Here is a 19,028-nt window from a genome sequence, read left to right on the forward strand (position 1 = left end):
CTCTGTCAGTTGAGCAACATCCACTTCCATTCTGTATCTCTTTTTGTTGCATCATCTTGCTGCACCAGCTCTCTGCATGGGCCAGTACTCATATGTGGGCCAGCTTTCCTAAATGGGCCAGCCCTCCATGTGAGCCAGCACTCTGCATCAGCCAGCTCTCCACTCAGGCCAGCTTGCTGCATGAGGCCAGCTTGCATTTTAACAGGAGGCCCTGGGAATCAAACCCTGGACCTCCTATATGTTAGACAGGAGCCTGATTGCTTGAGCCACATCTGTTTCCCTATGAGCTGTTACATGAATTTGTATCCAGCTAGTGCAGGGGTTCTTAAACTTTTTTTCCACAGACCCCTTTGACAGTCATGTGAAAACCATGGACCCCTTCTCAGAATGTAGCAGCAGATAGATTTATGAGAGTAAACTAGTGTTGGGTCTAACAACTAATGTAATTTCAAAATATGAATCAGTGTAAGTGATTTTTCAAGATACCTAACAACTGTAATGTGATAGGAAATAAACAATTTATTGCATATATTCATAAGTGAAGGAAATACTAGATTTTGGTTAGAGGTCAGAGAAAATAAAGATAATAAGTGGATTTTTTCTCAAGTCAAGTTCATGAACCCCTGAACTCTTTCCACAGACCCCCAAAGATCCTGGTTAAGAACCAGGAGGTAGTGATATGACAGATTTTCTTGAGTGCCAGGAGCTAACAAAACTAAAATACAAAAAACACCTTTCACAGTTTTTGCAAATTGGCTTGTGTGCTCCTTCAAATTTCAAACTTCCTTTCTTTTTAATTAATTTTTTAGTTTTTATTTATCTCTCTCCCCTCAACCCCAGTTGTCTGTTCTCTGTGTCCATTTTGCTATGTGTTCTTCCTTGTCTGCTTCCATTGTTGTCAGCGGCACAGGAATCTGTGTTTCTCTTTGTTGTGTCATCTTGTTGTGTCAGCTCTCCGTGTGTGTGGCATCATTCCTGGGCAGGTTGCACTTTCTTTCATGCTGGGTGGCTCTCCTTATGGGGCACGCTCCTTGCATGTGGGGCTCCCCTATGCGGGGGACACCCCTGTGTGGCAGGGCACTCCTTGCATGCATCAGCACTGTGCATGGGCAAGCTGCACACAGGTCAAGGAGGCCTGGGGTTTGAACTGGGGACCTCCCATGTGGTAGACAGATGCCCTAACCACTGGGCCAAGTCCTCTGCCCCTCATTGTAATTTTGATTTACATTTCCCTAATAGCTAGTGATTTTGAGCATTTTTTCCTGTGCTTTTTAGCCATGTTTTATACCTTCTTTGGAGAAGCATCTGTTCAAATCTTTCCCCCATTTTAAAAACAGGTTGTTTGTCTTTTTATTTTCAAGATATATGAGTTCTTTATATATGCAGATATGAGACTCCTATCAGATATATGGTTACCAAATATTTTCTCCCATTGTGTAGGCTCTCTTTTCACTTTCATGAAAAACTCCTTTTAGGTGCAAAAGGCTTTAATTTTGAGGAAGTCCCATTTATCTATTTGTTCTTTTGATGCTTGTGCTTTGGGTGTGAAGGTCATGAGACCATTTCCTATTACAAGGTCTTATAGATGCTTCCCTACATTGTTTTCCAAGGTCTTTATGGTCTTGGCTCTTCCATTTAGGTCTTTGATCCATCTTGAGTTGATTTTTGTATAAGGTGAGAGATGGTAATCCTCTTTCCTTCTTTTGAATATTGATATCCAATTCTAGACACCATTTGTTGAAGGGACCATTCTCTCCCAGTTGAGTGGGTTTGGTGGCCTCATTGAATGTCAGATGACTGTATATATGAGGAGCTATATCAGAACTCTCAATTCAGTTCCATTGGTCAGTGTGTCTATCCTTGTGCCAATACCATGCAGTTTTCACTACTGTAGCTTTGTAGTATGTTTTGAAGTCTAGTAGTGTGATTCCTCCAGTTTCATTTTTCTTTTTCAATATGTCTTTGGCTATTTGGGGCCTCTTTCCTTTCCAAATAAATTTCACAGCTAGTTTTTCTAGTTCATTAAAAAATGCCATGTTGATTTTTAGTGGAATTGCTTTGAATCTGTAGATCAATTTTGGTAGGATAGACATCTCAATAATATTTAGTCTTCTTATCCATGAACAGGAAATATTCTTCCATTTGTTTAGGTCTTCTTTGATTTCCTTGAACAGATTCGTGTAGTTTTCTGTGTATAAGACATTTATATCTTTGGTTAAATTTATTCCTAGGTATTTGATTTTTTAAATTTACTATTGAAAATGGTATTTGTTTCTTGATTTCCTCCTCAGATTGCTCATCATCCATGCACAGAAATGTTACTGATTTTTGTGCTTTGATCTTATATCCTCTGACTTTACTGATCTCATTTATAAGTTCTAGAAGCTTTGTTGTAGACTTCTCAGGTCTTTCTATGTATAGGATCATGTCATCTGCAAATAGTGAAATTTTGACTTCTGCCTTTCCTGTTTTTTTGGGTTTTTTTTAATTTTATTTTTTTATTGACTTTGTAATAATATTACATTAAAAATATATATGTGAGGTCCCATTCAACCCCACCCACCCACCCCACCTCTCCCCCCCCCCAGCAACACTCGTTCCCATCATCATGACACATCCATTGGATTTGGTAAGTACATCTTTGGGCACCTCTGCACCTCATAGTCAATGGTCCACATCATGGCCCATACTCTCCTCCATTCCATCCAGTGGGCCCTGTGAGGATTTACAGTGTCTGGTGATTGCCTCTGAAGCATCATCCAGGGCAGCTCCATGTCCCAAAGACACCTCCACCTCTCATCTCTTCCTGCCTTACCCCATACCCATTAGCCACCATGTCCACTTTTCCCAATCCAATGCCACCTCTTCTATGTGGACATTGGATTGGTTGTGTCCATTGCACCTCTATGTCAAGAGGAGGCTCAGATTCCACATGGATGCTGGATGCAATCCTCCCACTTGCAGTTGTAATCACTCTACTGCCTTTCCTGTTTGAATACCTTTTATATCTGGGTCTTGCCTCAGTGCTTAAGCTCGTATTTCTAACACAATGTTAAATAGAAGGAGTGATAGTGGGCATCCTTGTCTTGTTCCTGATCTTAGAGGGAAAGATTTTAGGATTTCACGATTGTAAATGATGTTAGCTGTGGGTTTTACATATATACCCTTTATCATGTTCAGAAAGTTTCCTTCTGTTTCAATCTTTTGCAGTGTTTTTATCAAGAAAGGGTGCTGTATTTTGTCAAATGCTTTTCTGTATCTATAGATATGATCATGTGAGTTTTTCCTTCAATCTGTTTATGTGGTGTATTACATTAATTGATTTTCTTATGTTGAACCATCCTTGCATAACAGGAATGAATCCCACTTGGTCATGGTGTATAATTTAATGTGTTGTTGAATATGATTACCAAGTATTTTGTTGAGGATTTTCACATCTAGGTTCATTAGAGAGATTGGTCTGTAATTTTTCTTTCTTGTGCTGTTTTTGTTTGGCTTTGGTATTAGGATAATGTTGGCATCATAAAATGAATTAGACAATGTTCCTTCTATTTCGATTTTTTGGAAGAGTTTAAGCAAAATTGTTGTTATTTCTTTCTGGAATGTTTGGTAGAATTCACCTGTGAAGTCATCTGGCCCAGGACTCTTCTTATTTGGGAGGTATTTAATGACTTATTCTATCTCTGTACTTGTGATTGGTTTGTTGAGATGATCGATTTTATTCTTTTGTCAATGTAGGCTGCTTATAAGTTTCTAGAAATTTGTCCATTTCCTCTAAATTGTCTTTCTTGTTGGAATACAGTTTTTCTTTATTTCAGTGGGGCCAGTGGTGATATCACCCTTCTCATTTCTTATTTTGTGTGTTTGAATCTTCTCTTTTTTTCTTTGTTAGTCTAGCTAAGAGTTTGTCAATGCTATTGATCTTCTCAAAGAACCAGCTCTTTGTTTTTTTATTTTTTGAGTGCTTTTCTATTTTCTATTTCACTTATTTCTGCTCTGATCTTTGTTATTTCTTTCTTTCTTCTTTCTTTGGGGTTAGGTTTTTTTTTCTTTTTTAACTAATTCCTCCAAATGTTCAGTTCTTCAATTTTACCTCTTTCTTCTTTTTTGATGTATGAATTTATGGCTATGAATTTCCCTCCCAGTACAGCTTTTGCTGCATCCCATAAGTTTTGATATGTTGTGTTATCATTTTCATTAGTTTCAAGGTATTTATTGATTTCTTTTAAGATTTCCTCCTTGACTTGCTGTTTTTCTAAGAGTGTGTTGTTTAACTTCCAAGTCTTGGTGCCAAATCTGGGCCTCTAGCCCTTGCAGATTTCCATCTTCACTCCACTGTGGTCAGATAAATTATTTTGTATGATTTCAATCTTTCTGAATTCATTGAGACTTTCTTTGTGCCCTAGCATGTGGTTTTTCTTGGAGAATGATCCATGTGCACTTGAGAAAAATGTGTATCCTGCTGTATTTGACTGTAATGTTCTGTATATATCTATTAGGTCCAGATCTTCTAATATATTGTTCAAAGCCTTTGTTTCTTTATTCATTCTCTTCTGAGCTGTTCTGTTCAAAGGTGATAGTGGTGTGTTAAAGTCCCCCACTATAACTGTAGAGGCATCTATTCCTTCAATTAGTTTTTTCTGTGTTTGCCTCACATATTTGCAGGTACCTTTGTTAGGGGCATAAATGTTTATGATTGTTATTTCTTCTTGAAAAACTATCCCTTTCGCTAATATGTAGTGTCCCATCTTTGTCTTTCACAATTGTTTTGCATTTAAAGTCTATTTTATCTGATATTAATATAGCTACACCTGCCCTTTTTTGGCTATTGTATTCCTGTAAGATTGTTTTCCAGCCATTCACTTTCAGCCTCCTTGAATCCCTGGGTCTAAGATGCGTTTCTTGTAGACAACATATAGATGGGTCATATTTCCTTATCCAATCTCCCAATCTGTTTCTCTTAACAGGTGAGTTTAATCCATTGAAATTTAGTTTTATTACTTTCAAGGAATTACTTATATTAGCCATATTTTCTTTGGATTTGTGTTTGTCTTATGTTGTTTGATTTTTTTTTCTCTCTTTGTAGTTTTAGTTGTTCTTACACTCTCCTCCAACTCTGTTTCCCCTGTTTTTTCTTTCCTCCTGCAGAACTCCCTTTAGTATTTCTTGAAGGGCAGATTTCTTGTTGGCATACTCTCTCAGTTTCTTTCCATCTGTTAATATTTTGAACTCTCCATCATTTTTCAATGCTAGCTTTGCTGGATAGAGTATTCTTGGTTGGAAATTCTTTTCTTTTAGTACCTTGACTATGTCATACCACTGCCTTCTTGCTTCCATGGTTTCAGATGAGAAATCAGCACTTAATCTTATGGAGCCTCCCTTGTATGTGATGATTCTGTTTTCTCTTGCTGCTTTTAGTATTTTCTCTTTGTCTTGTGCTTTGGATAATTTGACAAGTATATGTCTTGGGGTAGGCCTGTTGGGATTTAGGCTGTTTGGGGTGCATTTTGCTTCCTAGACATGTACATCCATCTCCTTCAATAGGTTTGGTAAGTTTTCAGCCATTATTTCCTCTAACACTTCTTCTATCCCCTTTCCCTTCTCTTCTCCTTCTGGGATGTCTATAATGTGTATGATTGTATGTTTTGCATTGTCATTCAGGTCTCTAAGTCCCTCCTGGATTTTTTCTATCTTTTTATTGATTAATTCTACTATCTGTTTGATTTCATATGTACTGTCTTCCACATCATTAATTCTTTCCTCTGCCTCTTCAAGTCTGCTGTTATTTGCTGAGAGTGTATTTTCTATTTCTTGGATTGTGGTATTGATCCCCATCATCTCCATGATCTTTTTGTGCATGATCACAATTTCTTCTGTATGCTCTCCAAGTGTTTTCTTAATATGCTTAATCTCTTCCTTCACTTCATCAAATTGTTCCATGATACATGTTTTTTTTAATTTATTTATTTATTATTATTATTTTTAATTACATTAAAAAAATATATGAGGTCCCATTCAACCCCACCGCCCCCACCCCCCACTCCCCCCACAGCAACACTCTCTCCCATCATCGTGATACGTCCATTGCACCTGGTAAGTTCATCTCTGAGCATCACTGCACCCCATAGTCAATGGTCCACATCATAGCCCAGACTCTCTCACGTTCCATCCAGTGGGCCCTGGGGGGATCTACAGTGTCCCGTAATTGTCCGTGAAGCACTATCCAGGACAACTCCACGTCCCAAAAACGCCTCCACATCTCATCTCTTCCTCCCGTTCCCCACACCCAGCAGCCCCCATGGCTACCGTTCCCACACCCATTCCACATTTTCTCTGTGGACATTGGATTGGTTGTGTCCATTGCACACCTATGTCAACTGAGGGCTTAGATTCCACATGGGTACTGGATGCACTCTTCCCGCTTCTAGTTGTAGACACTCTAGGCTCCATGTTGTGGTGGTTGACCTTCTTCAACTCCATGTTAGCTGAGTGGAGTAAGTCCAATAAGTCAAAGTGTAGGAGCTGAAGTCTGTTGAGGCTCTGGGCCTGGGTGTCATATTATCAGTCCAGAGATTCAAATCCCCTACATATATCTTAAACCCAGCACCAACTACAATTCCAATAAAGTAGCATGCAAGTCTTGTGAAAAGAGATCCCCTCTGAGTCCATTTCCATCACGCAGAAACACCAGCTCCAAAGGAGGACCATCTGTCATGGCAGTGAACCCCTTCTGCCATGACCATAGAACCCGTGGGTCTCTTTATCCCTCAAAAGAACCAATACCTGGGGTTGTATCTACCTTATCTGTCTCTTAGACTCTGTTCAGTTGTACATAGGGGTATTCCTTCTGACAACCTCCAGACTCTTTTTTAGAGACTCACAGCCTTATAATCTCATTTCTCCTTTCCATTTCCCCCTTACATTAGGTCAAACCACTTCCCGAAGTCATGTTATTATATGTAGACAGGTATATTCTGCTGTTCCGCATTGAATCTTTAATTCAAGGTCATTTTCTAGTTGCTTCTTCAGCCGGTATGTGGTAGTGATCCCTCGGTGCCAGGGAGGCTCATCCCCGGGTGTCGTGTCCCACGCTGGGGGGAATGCATCACATCTACACGCTGAGTTTGGCTGTGAGAGTGGCCACATTTGAGTAACATGAAGGCTGTCAGGAGGAAACCCCCCGGCACAATGCTACTCTAGGCCTTGTTCTTATTGCAGGTGCATAGGCTCAAAAGTGTAGCCATTAGTATCAAGAGCCCACTGTTGGGCCCTCCTTCCTTCCTGGTTCTTGCCGTTGCACCTGGAGGATTGCGGCTGCTCTCCCAGGGCCCACAACAGTGACCCCCCTGGCCAGGAGCCCAGTACCCCCCCAGTTGTTGTTTTTAATTGTTTCCACTATGAGTATATATAGACATTACCATATACCCTGGGCATATGCCCTGTATAACCCCTGTCAACCATATATATCCTGTCAATAACATCCCATATCAGTATTCCTCCGCTGCCATTGTTGAACCACTCTGTGATCCAAAACTTCCCGTAAAGTGAATCCCAACATAATGTCAGCTTCAGAAGAGTCTTAGATCACCAAAATTCATATATACCATATACAGTATTTCCCCAGATCCACCATAAAACCTTTTCCCTTCCACAGCAATAATCTTTTAACTTATTCATATCATATTTCCTGAAACTGATGTACAGATTCCGAAACTATAGTTTTCAAACAAGGTAACATTTGTGCTTACTATGTGGTCCATACTTTAGGTTGTACAGCTTTCTACATTTTTTAGTTATCCTATGTTTTGTCTTATGGTTTTCATTATTAGTCTGTCGTCCCCTATATGTTTTTGGTGTAATATTAGCTGTTTTATATTCATCCTCGTGTACTCTCACATAACTCCTCTTTTGCCCCCTTATTTACCTTTGTTCCATCCATTGCACATCCATTTTCCCCTCCCCTTAGGGCCCACAACCCCTGCCAATCTAATGCCCTGGGAGCCGTCCTTTCTCACGAGAGATACAGTTCTCTCTATTCGACGGCATTAGTCTTCCCCAGGATATGGGTCCACCCCACCCAATGGTAGAACCCACCTTGGCAAAATTAGCCTTCAGCTATTCCCTCCGGAGTCCGTCACGCATCAGACCATACCCCCTGAGCGTCCTAACCAGGTAACCCTCCTACTTATACTTTGATACGTTTTACTCAACATTTAGTTCTCAACGAACTTCTGGCACTCTCCCATGTTTGTATGTTGCCCCTCCCTCCCACCTATTTCTTGGACCATATTACCCCTCTTCCCATCCCCAGCCCCCCTCAAACCCAGAAAACACCACCCAAAGGTAACCCCTTGCCCCCATTTCGTCCCTTCTTTGTGCTCATACTTACCCCCAGCTCATCACAGATTCCACCCCTACAGACATTAACTCACATCCTTCCTCCACCCCCCGATTTCCAGTAAGCCACTTTTCCAGACTCTAGCTCTCTGAGGCAGTTAACTTATTTCATATCATTGAGGTCATATAGTATTTGTCCTTCAATGCCTGGGTTGCTTCACTCAACATAAGATTCTCAAGGTTCATCCATGTTATCACGTGCGATTGTAGTGTATTGGTTCTTACAGCTGAGTAGTATTCCATTGTGTGTATATACCACATTTTATTGATCCACTCATCTGTTGATGGACTTTTGGATTGATTCCAACTTTTGGCGATGGTGAACAATGCTGCTATGAACATTGGTGTACATATATCGGTTTGTGTCCTTGTTTTCAGATCTGATGGGTATATACCCAGCAGTGGTATTGCTGGGTCATATGGCAAATCTATGGATAATTTTTTGAGAAACTGCCAAACTGTCCTTCAGAATGGTTGGATCCTTCTGCATTCCCACCAGCAATGGATGAGTGTTCCCCTTTCTTCACATCCTCTCCAGCATTTGTATTCTCCTGTTTTTTTCATGGCTGCCAATCTTATGGGAGTAAGCTGGTATCTCATTGTAGTTTTGATTTGCATTTCCCTGATAGCTAGGGATTTGGAGCATTTTTTCATGTGCTTTTTAGCCATTTGTATTTCTTCTTTGGAGAAGTGTCTGTTTAAATCTTTTTCCCATTTTTTAAATGGGTTGTTTATCTTTTTGTTTTCGAGATATATGAGTTCTTTATATATGCAAGTTATAAGTCTCTTATCAGATATATGGTTGCCAAATATTTTCTCCCATTGTGTGGGTTCCCTTTTTACTTTCTTGACAAACTCCTTTGAGGTGCAGAAGGCTTTAATTTTGAGGTAGTCCCATTTATCTATTTGTTCTTTTGCTGCTCGTGCTTTTGGTGTGATATTCATGAAGCCATTTCCTATTACAAGGTCCTGTAGATGTTTCCCTACACTGCTTTCTAAGGTCTTTATGGTCTTGGCTCTTATATTTAGGTCTTTGATCCATCTTGAGTTGATCTTTGTATAAGGTGTGAGATGGTAATCCTCTTTCATTCTTCTACATATGGCTATCCAGTTCTCCAGGCACCATTTGTTGAATAGGCCATTCTCTCCCAGTTGACAGGGTTTGGTGGCTTTATCGAATATTATATGGCTATATACATGAGGTTCTATATCTGAACTTTCAATTTGATTCCATTGGTCTGTGTGTCTCTCCTTATGCCAGTACCATGCTGTTTTCACTACTGTAGCTTTGTAGTATGTTTTGAAGTCAGGAAGTGTGATTCCTCCTATTTCGTTTTTCTTTTTCAATATGTCTTTGGCTATTTGGGGCCTCTTTTTATTCCAAATGAATTTCATAGTTAGTTTTTCTAGTTCCTTGAAGAAGGCTGTGTTGATTTTTATTGGGATTGCATTGAATGTGTAGATCAATTATGGTAGGATAGACATCTTAATAATATTCAGTCTTCCTATCCATGAACAGGGAATATTCTTCCATTTATTTAAGTCTTCTTTGATTTCCTTGAACAATCTTGTATAGTTCTCGATGTATAAGTTTTTTACCTCTTTAGTTAAATTTATTCCTAATTATTTGATTTTTTTATTTACTATTGTGAATGGTATTTGTTTCTTGATTTCCTCCTGATCTTGCTCATTATTGGTGTATAGAAATGCTACTGATTTTTGCGCATTGATCTTATAACCTGCGACTTTGCTAAACCCATTTTTGAGTTTTAGGAGCTTTGTTGTAGATCTCTCAGGATTTTCTATATATAGGATCATGTCATCTGCAAATAATGAAATTTTGACTTCTTCCCTTCCAATTTGAATGCCTTTTATATCTGGTTCTTGTCTCAGTGCTCGAGCCAGTATTTCCAAGACAGTGTTAAATAGGAGCAGAGACAATGGGCATCCTTGTCTTGTTCCGGATTTTAGAGGGAAGGATTTCAGGATTTCACCATTGTAAACAATGTTGGCTTTAGGTTTTTCATATATACTCTTTATCATGTTCAAAAAGTTTCCTTGTATTCCGACCTTTTGGAGTGTTTTTATCAGGAAGGGGTGCTGTATTTTGTCAAATGCCTTTTCTGCATCTATAGATATAATCATGTGGTTTTTTTCTCTCAATCTGTTTATATGGTGTATTACATTGATTGATTTTCTTATGTTGAACCATCCTTGCATACCTGGAATAAATCCCACTTGGTCATGGTGTATAATTCGTTTAATGTGTTGTTGAATACGATTAGCAAGTATTTTGTTAAGTATTTTTGCGTCTAGGTTCATTAGAGAAATTGGTCTGTAATTTTACTTTCTTGTGGTGTCTTTGTTTGGCTTAGGTACTAGGGTAATGTTGGCATCATAGAAGGAATTAGGCAGTGTTCCTTCTGTTTCGATTTTTTGGAATAGTTTCAGCAGGACTGGTGTTAGTTCTTTCCGGAATGTTTTGTAGAATTCACCTGTGAAGCCGTCTGGCCCTGGGCTCTTCTTAGTTGGGAGATTTTTAATGACTGATTCTATCTCTTTGCTTGTGATTGGTTTGTTAAGATCATCAATTTCTTCTTTCGTCAGTATGGGCTGCTTATGTATTTCTAGGAATTTGTCCATTTCCTCTAAATTGTCATTTTTGTTGGAATATAGTTTTTCAAAGTATCCTCTTATGATAGTCTTTATTTCTGTGGGGTCAGTGGTGATATCACCTTTCTCATTTCTTATTTTGTGTATTTGCATCTTTTCTCTTTTTTTCTTTGTTAGTCTCGCTAAAGGTTTGTCAATTTTGGTGATCTTCTCAAAAAACCAGCTCTTGGTCTTGTTTATTTTTTCAAGTACTTTCTTATTTTCTATTTCATTTAGTTCTGCTCTTATCTTTGTTATTTCCTTCCTTCTTCTTCCTGTTGGGTTACTTTGTTGTTGTTTTTCTAATTCCTTCAAATGTGCAGTTAATTCTTCAATTTCTGCTCTTTCTTCTTTTTTGATATATGAATTTATGGCTATAAATTTCCCTCTCAGTACTGCTTTTGCTGCATCCCATAAATTTTGGTATGTTGTGTTATCATTTTCATTTGTTTCAAGGTAGTCATTGATTTCTTTTGAGATTTCCTCTTTGACCCACTGTTTTTCTAAGAGTGTGCTGTTTAATTTCCAAATTGTCGTGTGAAGTCTGGGTCTCTGTCCCTTGCAAATTTCCAGCTTGACTCCACTGTGGTCAGAGATATTGTTTTGTATGATTTTGATCTTTCTGAATTCATTAAGCCTTTCTTTGTGGCCTAGCATATGGTCAATCTTGGAGAATGTTCCATGTGCGCTTGAGAAAAATGTATATCCTGCTGTGTTTGGGTGTAATGATCTATATATGTCTATTAGATCCAGCTCTTCTAATATACTGTTCAAATGTTTTGTTTCTTTAGTGATTCTCTTTTGAGATGTTCTGTCCAGAGTTGATAGTGGTGTATTAAAATCCCCCACTATAATTGTAGATGCATCTATTCTTTCACTTAGTTTTTCCAGCGTTTGCCTCACATATTTAGAGGCGCCCTTGTTAGGAGCATAAATATTTATGATTGTTCGATCTTCTTGACAGATTGTCCCTTTCACTAAAATATGGTATCCTTCTTTGTCTCTCACAATTGTTTCGCATTTAAAGTCTATTTTGTCTGATATTAATATAGCTACTCCTGCCTTTTTTTGGTTGTTGTTTGCTTGTATGATTGTTTTCCAGCCATTCACTTTCAACCTCCATGAGTCTCTGGGTCTAAGATGTGTCTCTTTTAGGCAGCATATAGATGGGTCGTATTTCCTTATCCAGTGTCCCAGTCTGAATCTTTTGATAGGTGAGTTTAATCCGTTGACATTCAGTGTTATTACGTTTAGAGAGTTATTTATGGTAGCCATATTTTGGTTGGATTTGTGTTTGTTATATTTTGTTTGTATTATTTTATTTTCCCCTTCTATTTTTGTCTTTCTTGTTGCTTTTACACTCTCCTCCATCTCTGACTGTCCTGTTTTTTCCTTTCTTCCTGCAGAATTCCCTTAAGAATTTCTTGAAGGGGAGGTTTCTTGTTGATATACTCTTTCCGTTTCTGTTTATCTGTGAATATTTTGAACTCTCCATCATTTTTGAATGCTAGTTTAGCTGGATAGAGTATTCTTGGTTGGAGATTTTTTTCCTTTAGTACCTTGACTATATCATACCACTGCCTTCTTGCCTCCATCGTTTCAGATGAGAAATCAGCACTTAATCTTATGGAGTTTCCCTTGTATGTGATGGTTTTCTTTTCTCTTGCTGCTTTTAGAATTTTTTCTTTGTCTTGAGCATTGGATAATTTGACAAGTATATGTCTTGGGGTGGGCCTGTTGGGGTTTATGACCAGTGGAGTGCGCTGTGCTTCTTGGATATGTACATCTGTCTCTTTCAGTAGATTTGGGAAGTTTTCATTCATTATTTCCTGCAACACTCCTTCTGACCCCTTTCCCTTCTCTTCTCCTTCTGGAATGCCTATAATACGTATGTTTGAGCATTTTGCATTATCATTCAGGTCCCTAAGTCCTATCTGGATTTTTTCTACCTTTTTATTGACCACTTCTACTATCTGTTTGATTTCCAATGCACTGTCTTCCACATCACTAATTCTGTGCTCTGCCTCTTCTAGTCTGCTGATATTTCTGCAAGTGTATTTTTGATTTCTTGAATTGTGGTGTTCATTTCCATCATATCTGTTATTTTTTTGTGCATGTCTGCAATTTCCCCTCCAAGTGTTGTCTTCACGCTGTTAACCTCTTTCATTACTTCATCAAATTTGTCGGTGATAAATGTTCTGAGATCTTTCATTGCTTGTACGAAGTCCTGCCCCCCTTCCTGATTTTCAGTTTGTTGATTGGATTCAGCCATGTTTTCCTGATTACTGGTTTGGTTTGTAGATTTTTGTTGCTGTCTTGTCAACATTTTTTCTTGATGGGTTTAATCAGTTCCTTAGCTTCTTTGTCTAGTCTTGGAGATTAATTAGCTGTTGTTTTTGCGTAAGTGTTATGTCTTCTCTTTGTCACTTTGTTCTTCTTATTCCAATTTCTTATTGCTAGTTAAGCTCACTTTAAAGGAAAGTATTAGTGCTGGGGAAAGTCAATTGTGTAAGGAAGGAAAAAGTGTGAAGTAGTATTGGTGATATATGTTTACAAAGCAACAATATGAGTTCTGGGAGGATGGAGGTTAGATCATGTAAATTGTGTAGAGTTATAGTAGTAGGAAATTACCTATAATGAGGTAGACGACTGAATATGGGAGAAATGTGGTACGTACTAAGAGGCTATTGTTTTCGTGAGAGAGGGAAAGAGAAAAGAAAGGTAATAGTTTCAGGGATGAATACCAGATGGAAAACTAAGCAAAGGTATTAGAAATTAAGAGTTAGACACTTTGTGGATCAAAGAAAGGGAGATGGAATATAGGAGAGATAGCAGATGGTGGAGGATATCAAGTTGTAGGGGAAAGGGGATAGTGTAGATAGGCTAAATCTATTCACAGAGAAATGAGGCAGTGGAGGGTGAGGAAACCCAGCAAATGTGAGGTATTTCCTGTAGGACCTATTGTATTGTTAAGGTAAAATAGTATAAGAAGAATATTGGGGACAAGAAAGAGAGGATTGAAAAAAAAAAAAAACAACAAGAACAACAATAACAAAAAATAAAAAAATAAAGAAAACAAAACAAACAAACAAACAAAAAAACCCAAAGAACAGAAACCCCGCCGCCAGGCTCGGCTGGGCTCAGCCGGGCCCCGGTCCCCCGCCCGCCACCCGCCGCGGCTCAGCTGGTCTCGGCTGGGCTCGACTGGGCTCGGGTCCCCCGCCTGCCGCCCGCCATGGCTCGACTGGGCTCGGCTTCCCCTCCCGCCGCGGCTCGGCTGGGCTCAGCTGGGCTCGGCTTTCCCGCCCGCCGCCCGGCGCGGCGCAGCGTGGCTCGGCTCTCCCGCTCGCCGCCCGGCGCGGCGCCTGGGCTAGGCCAAGCTCAGCTGGGCTCGGCTCCCCCGCCCGCCGCGGCTCAGCCGGGCTCGGCCGGAGTCGGCTTCCCCGCCCACCGCCCGCCGCCGCGGCGCAGCGTGGCTCGGCTCTCCCGCCCGCCGCCTGCCGCAGCGCGGCTAGGCTCGGCTGGGCTCGGCTCCTTCGCCCGCCGCCCGCCGTGGCACAGCGCGGCTCGGCTCTCCCGCCCGCCACCCGCCGCAGTGCTAGCTGCCTCGGCTTCGCCTACCCAAGGAGGGAGTCCTCCACTCGTAGCTGGGATCTCCGTGTATATTTCACAGATGGATCCTCTCTGTTACCTTCCCTCCAAATCGATGTCCAGATACCTCCGGACCAGGAAAAATCCCGAAACAGCCGGTCCCAAAGAGTCTCCGACGCCTCCCAGCCGATTCCCCCCAGGAGCTAGTAACCGGGAAGTTCACTCAGCTGCCATCTTGCCTCCCCCTCCTGAAAAGTCCCAAATTATATCTTATAGACCAATCCTTTCCATTACCTTCCCACCAAATCGATGTCCAGACACTTCCTGCCCTGAAAAAATCCTGAAAAAGCCTGGTCCCGGAGAACCTCCAGCGGTGCCCAGCTGCCTCTTCCCAGGAGAGACGGCAAGGCAAGCTCACTCAGCCACCATCTTGCCGGAAGTCTGTATTTAACTTTTAAAAGGCTGAGTCTGAGCCCCTAAACTGATGTTATCACTTACTAATGGGTTATGGACTGCAATTTTATAAACACCTTTTAGACTTTACCAGTAGAGTCTTGCTCTGCTCCTAGGACATCTTCCAAAGTTGCCGTGTTCTGGAGCCTTCCAGGCTCCTCCTCATCCTTTTACGCTGCTTCATTTTTCTTTGTAGCACTGATCACCACCTGGCGTTATACTTCCCTTACTGTCTTGTGATTGTCCTTCTCTCCCATCAGCATGGACCCTCAGGGAGGGTCCTGTAAGGGTGCTGTCTGTCTTGTTCTGCCGTTTGCCTGGCACCAACTGTGCCCGAAGCTTGGCCAGTTTGCTCAGGAGCTGTTGTTCTAGGGAGTGGATGAAGTACTGGGCTCCTGGAGGGGATGACACGGTGGGTGAAAGTCACCCATCAGGAACATCACGGCCGTGCTTGTGGGAACCGGAGCTGGAGTCCCAGGTCCCTCCCACCCAGGCTGACGCCCTGGTGCCCCTGTCACTCCAGCCCGCAGGGACAGTGACTTGGCTTGCCCTTGTGCTGCAACATTCAGGGCCTTGGGAGGACAAGGGCATGCACATTTTGAGGGTGCTCTAAGTCAGGGGCCCGCAGCTCCTCAGCTCACATCCCAGCTGCAGCCTCCTGCCCTGTCCTTGTGTGTGGCTGAGGTGGACAGGGCAGGGTGTGTCCCAGGGCAGTGCTAGCAAAGCCTTAGCAGGCTGCCTGGGGCAGAGCAGAGTGCCTCGGTTTCCGGGGCAGAGGGGAGTGGGTTAAATCCTGCTCTTATGGTTAGAAGCTGTGTGACCATGGGCGCCGCCTTTCTCTGGGTCTCAGCCTTTTCATCTGTAAAATGGAAATAAAGGGTGAAGGGTGGTGATACAAGTACAGTTACCAGCACCTGGAATGGCTCAGGGTATAAGCCCCCCCCCACACTCCAAAGCACTGGCTCAGGGTGTAAGCCCCCCTAACATACCCCAAAGCACTGGCTCAGGGTATAAGCCCCCCCCACACACCCCAAAGCACTGGCTCAGGGTGTGAGCCCCCACACACACTCCAAAGCGTGGCTTGGGCTGCTGGCTGCCCACACCCCGGCGCCTGCACCCAGCAGCAGTGCTGGGGAACAGGGCTGCTCTATTAGAAAATGGCCCAGCAGCTAAGCCCCTGCCTGTGGATTCCCACACGTGGTGACAGACCCGGGGCCCTGGCTCCAGTGCTGAGTCTGGGGACACCGCGGGCCGAGGCTGTGGAGACGGCTGGGGAGGCAGAGCTGGCCCTGGACACAGGCCGTGTTCCTTCCCGAGGGCCGATGCCCCCGGGGCCGCCGGTTCCCTGCTGACCACCCCCTGCCTCTGCGCTCAGCCCCGTCCGTCCTCGCTTCCACCTCCTGCGCCGCGCCCAGATCCTGCCAGGCCTCCACCTCTCCCCTGCCTGGAAGCCAGGGCCTCCCCGAGACGCGCCCTGCTGGCCCCGTGGTCTCGCTGCAGACCCCCTCGTGGGGTCGTCATCCTCGCAGTCCTGACTGGTAGACGCCTGCTGCGCACTTGGCCTCTTCTCATCTCTACACCAGCCCCGCGCAGTTGCTGCTATTTCCACGGCAGCCGAGAAATTTGACGTTCTGTGAGGTCAAGGGAGCTGGGAAGTCTGGGGTCACGTCCCGGTCTCCTGACCAGCTCCAGGCCTGGCCAGGGGTGGCAGCTCTGCTGGGTGCTACAGAGGGCCTCCAGGGTGCTCCCGAGGCGGCCCCTCCCCTGAGCTGCTCAGGGCACAGGAGGCTGGTGGCTGGCAGCTCAGGAGCAGCAGGGGCCGCAGGGGCCAGGGCTAAGGTGGCCGCAGGGGCCGTGGGGGCCAGGGCTGAGGGGGCCACGGGGGCCAGGTCTGAGGGGGCCGCGGGGGCCAGGGCTGAGGGGGCCATGGGGGCCAGGGATGAGGGGGCAACGGGGGCTGTGGGGGCCAGGGCTAAGGGGGCCGCGGGAGCCAGGGCTGAGGGGGCTGCAGGGGCCAGGGCTGAGGGGGCTGCAGGGGCCAGGGATGAGGGGGCCATGGGGGCCACGGGGGCCAGGGAGGAGGGGGCCGTGGGGGCCAGGGCTGAGGGAGACACGGGGGCCGTGGGGGCCAGGGCTGAGGGGGCCACGGGGGCTGTGGGGGCCAGGGCTGAGGGGGCCATGGGGGCCGTGGGGGCCAGGGCTGAGGGGGCTACAGGGGCCAGGGCTGAGGGGGCCGTGGGAGCCAGGGCTGAGGGGCTGCAGGGGCCAGGGCTGAGGGGGCCGTGGGGGCCAGGGCTGAGGGGGCCATGGGGGCCAGGGCTGAGGGGGCCACGGGGGCCACAGGGGCCAGGGATGAGGGGGCCGTGGGGGCCAGGGGTGAGGGGACAGTGGGGGCCACAGGGGCCAGGGCTGAGGGGGCCACGGGGACCAGGGCTGAGGGGACTTCTGAGGCTGGGCGCGCCTCCCCTCAGTTCCGGGTCTAGTACACCCTCCCGGGGGGCTTCCAGCTGGTTTCATAAGCGGTTCTGATGCCTGGAAAGGAAAGCAATTTGAAAGCTAATGTAGTGAGAGATGGGGAGCCTCCAAAGAATTCTAAGCAGTGAGTGTCATGATTACATTTGCATTTTAAAGAGGGAAACAGAGACAATTTAGTATAAAAATAAATCTCTTTAATCACATCCTCCCGGCAGAGCAACTTGGCTCTCTCTGCATACTCACCCGGCCGCCGGCCACGTGCGGGCACGTGTGGCCAGTAGTCAGCACCGCCACCTTCGCTTTGCATCCTGCTTTCTCACGCAGCGTGCACTGTGTCCCCGAGGCCTTCCTAGTGACCGCCGGGAGAGGCTGTGCGACATCCTACGCGGGTGGGTGGGCTTTGCCCGCTCTCCGTTCCCTTACTGTTGGGTGTTGGCCCCGCTAAGCACCCTGGAAGTGACACTGGTTGTTATACCATTGGAGTTGCCCAACATCTCTCTTGGGTATGTGACATAGAAATAAATATTCTATGCCCGGAGCTTTTCCAGTTCCACGTGGAATTCTTCTCAAGGACATATGGCTGGCAGTGAGATGCCAGGTCAAGGGGCCTGAAGGCAGGGCAATTTCTTTCCCTCTGAGCTGAGCTCAGACCCCACAAGGCCGTCCAGCTGGGGATTCTCAGGCCGCAGGCACCGGGGGCCACGCCAGGAGCCTGCGGATGTAGGGTACACGGGCTGTGTCCCCGATCTCCTCTCCTGGCTCACCCCTTCCTGAGAAGGCTCGCAGCAGCCTCTCCTGTGGGAGGTCGCCCTCAGCCCCTGGGAACTGTCCTGGCAAGGCCAGGCTGGGAGGTGGCCTGAGGCCACGGTTGGCTGATTTAGGACACAAGGGCAGGTGAACTCCGGAGCGGCCAGCTCAGAGCTCCCCTCAGCTGCAGGTGCCTTGGGGGGCGGCTTTTCCCTCAGCGCCTTGATCCTCGGAGCGTGGGCAGGAAAGTTGGGGATCCCCGGGAAGCTGCCCCTCCAGCCACTGCTAGGGTGCTCCGGCCTCGGGTTCCCTAGAGGGCAGGCTTGGGGGTGAAGGCCGTGGGGGCAGGGGCCCAGCACTCTGTCTTCCAGGGGCAGCTGTGGGACACCTTCCCGTGGACAGATGGGACTGTGGCGAAGGCCCCAAAGAGGAGCCAAGGACAGGGGTGTGTGTGCAAAGAGAAAAGAAAGCTTCGGGCCTGGGTTACTCCTGTGCCACTTGGGAGGCAGTGTGGCCGGCAGCAGGGAACGTGGGAGGGCTCGGGTGGGCAGGCTTCGTTTCCGTCACTTGCCGCAGTCACCTCCATCAGCTTGTGGAGCGACTTCCCATATCTGCACTTGTCCATCCCGGCATTGGCCGTAAAGCAGTGCCTTTCTCGTGGGTAGGTGAGGATCCCGGAGGCTCACATGTTCTGAGGACCCCCCATAGACCCG

General features: G+C 45.1%; 2 protein-coding genes across 13 annotated transcripts in view; both read left to right on the plus strand.

Annotated features, from left to right (window-relative positions):
- LOC131278822 (uncharacterized) overlaps positions 1-19,028 on the plus strand; it is a 146,963-nt gene that overhangs the window by 117,863 nt on the left and 10,072 nt on the right. The window lies entirely within an intron of this gene.
- Positions 17,400-19,028, plus strand: part of LOC131278948 (FERM and PDZ domain-containing protein 2-like) — a 59,673-nt gene continuing 58,044 nt past the window's right edge. The window contains 1 exon segment of the mRNA XM_058299580.1: positions 17,400-17,469. Within this exon segment, the coding sequence (XP_058155563.1) occupies positions 17,400-17,469 (70 nt within the window).

This window comes from Dasypus novemcinctus, chromosome 6, assembly GCF_030445035.2.
Source record: "Dasypus novemcinctus isolate mDasNov1 chromosome 6, mDasNov1.1.hap2, whole genome shotgun sequence".
Classification (NCBI taxonomy): domain Eukaryota; kingdom Metazoa; phylum Chordata; class Mammalia; order Cingulata; family Dasypodidae; genus Dasypus; species Dasypus novemcinctus.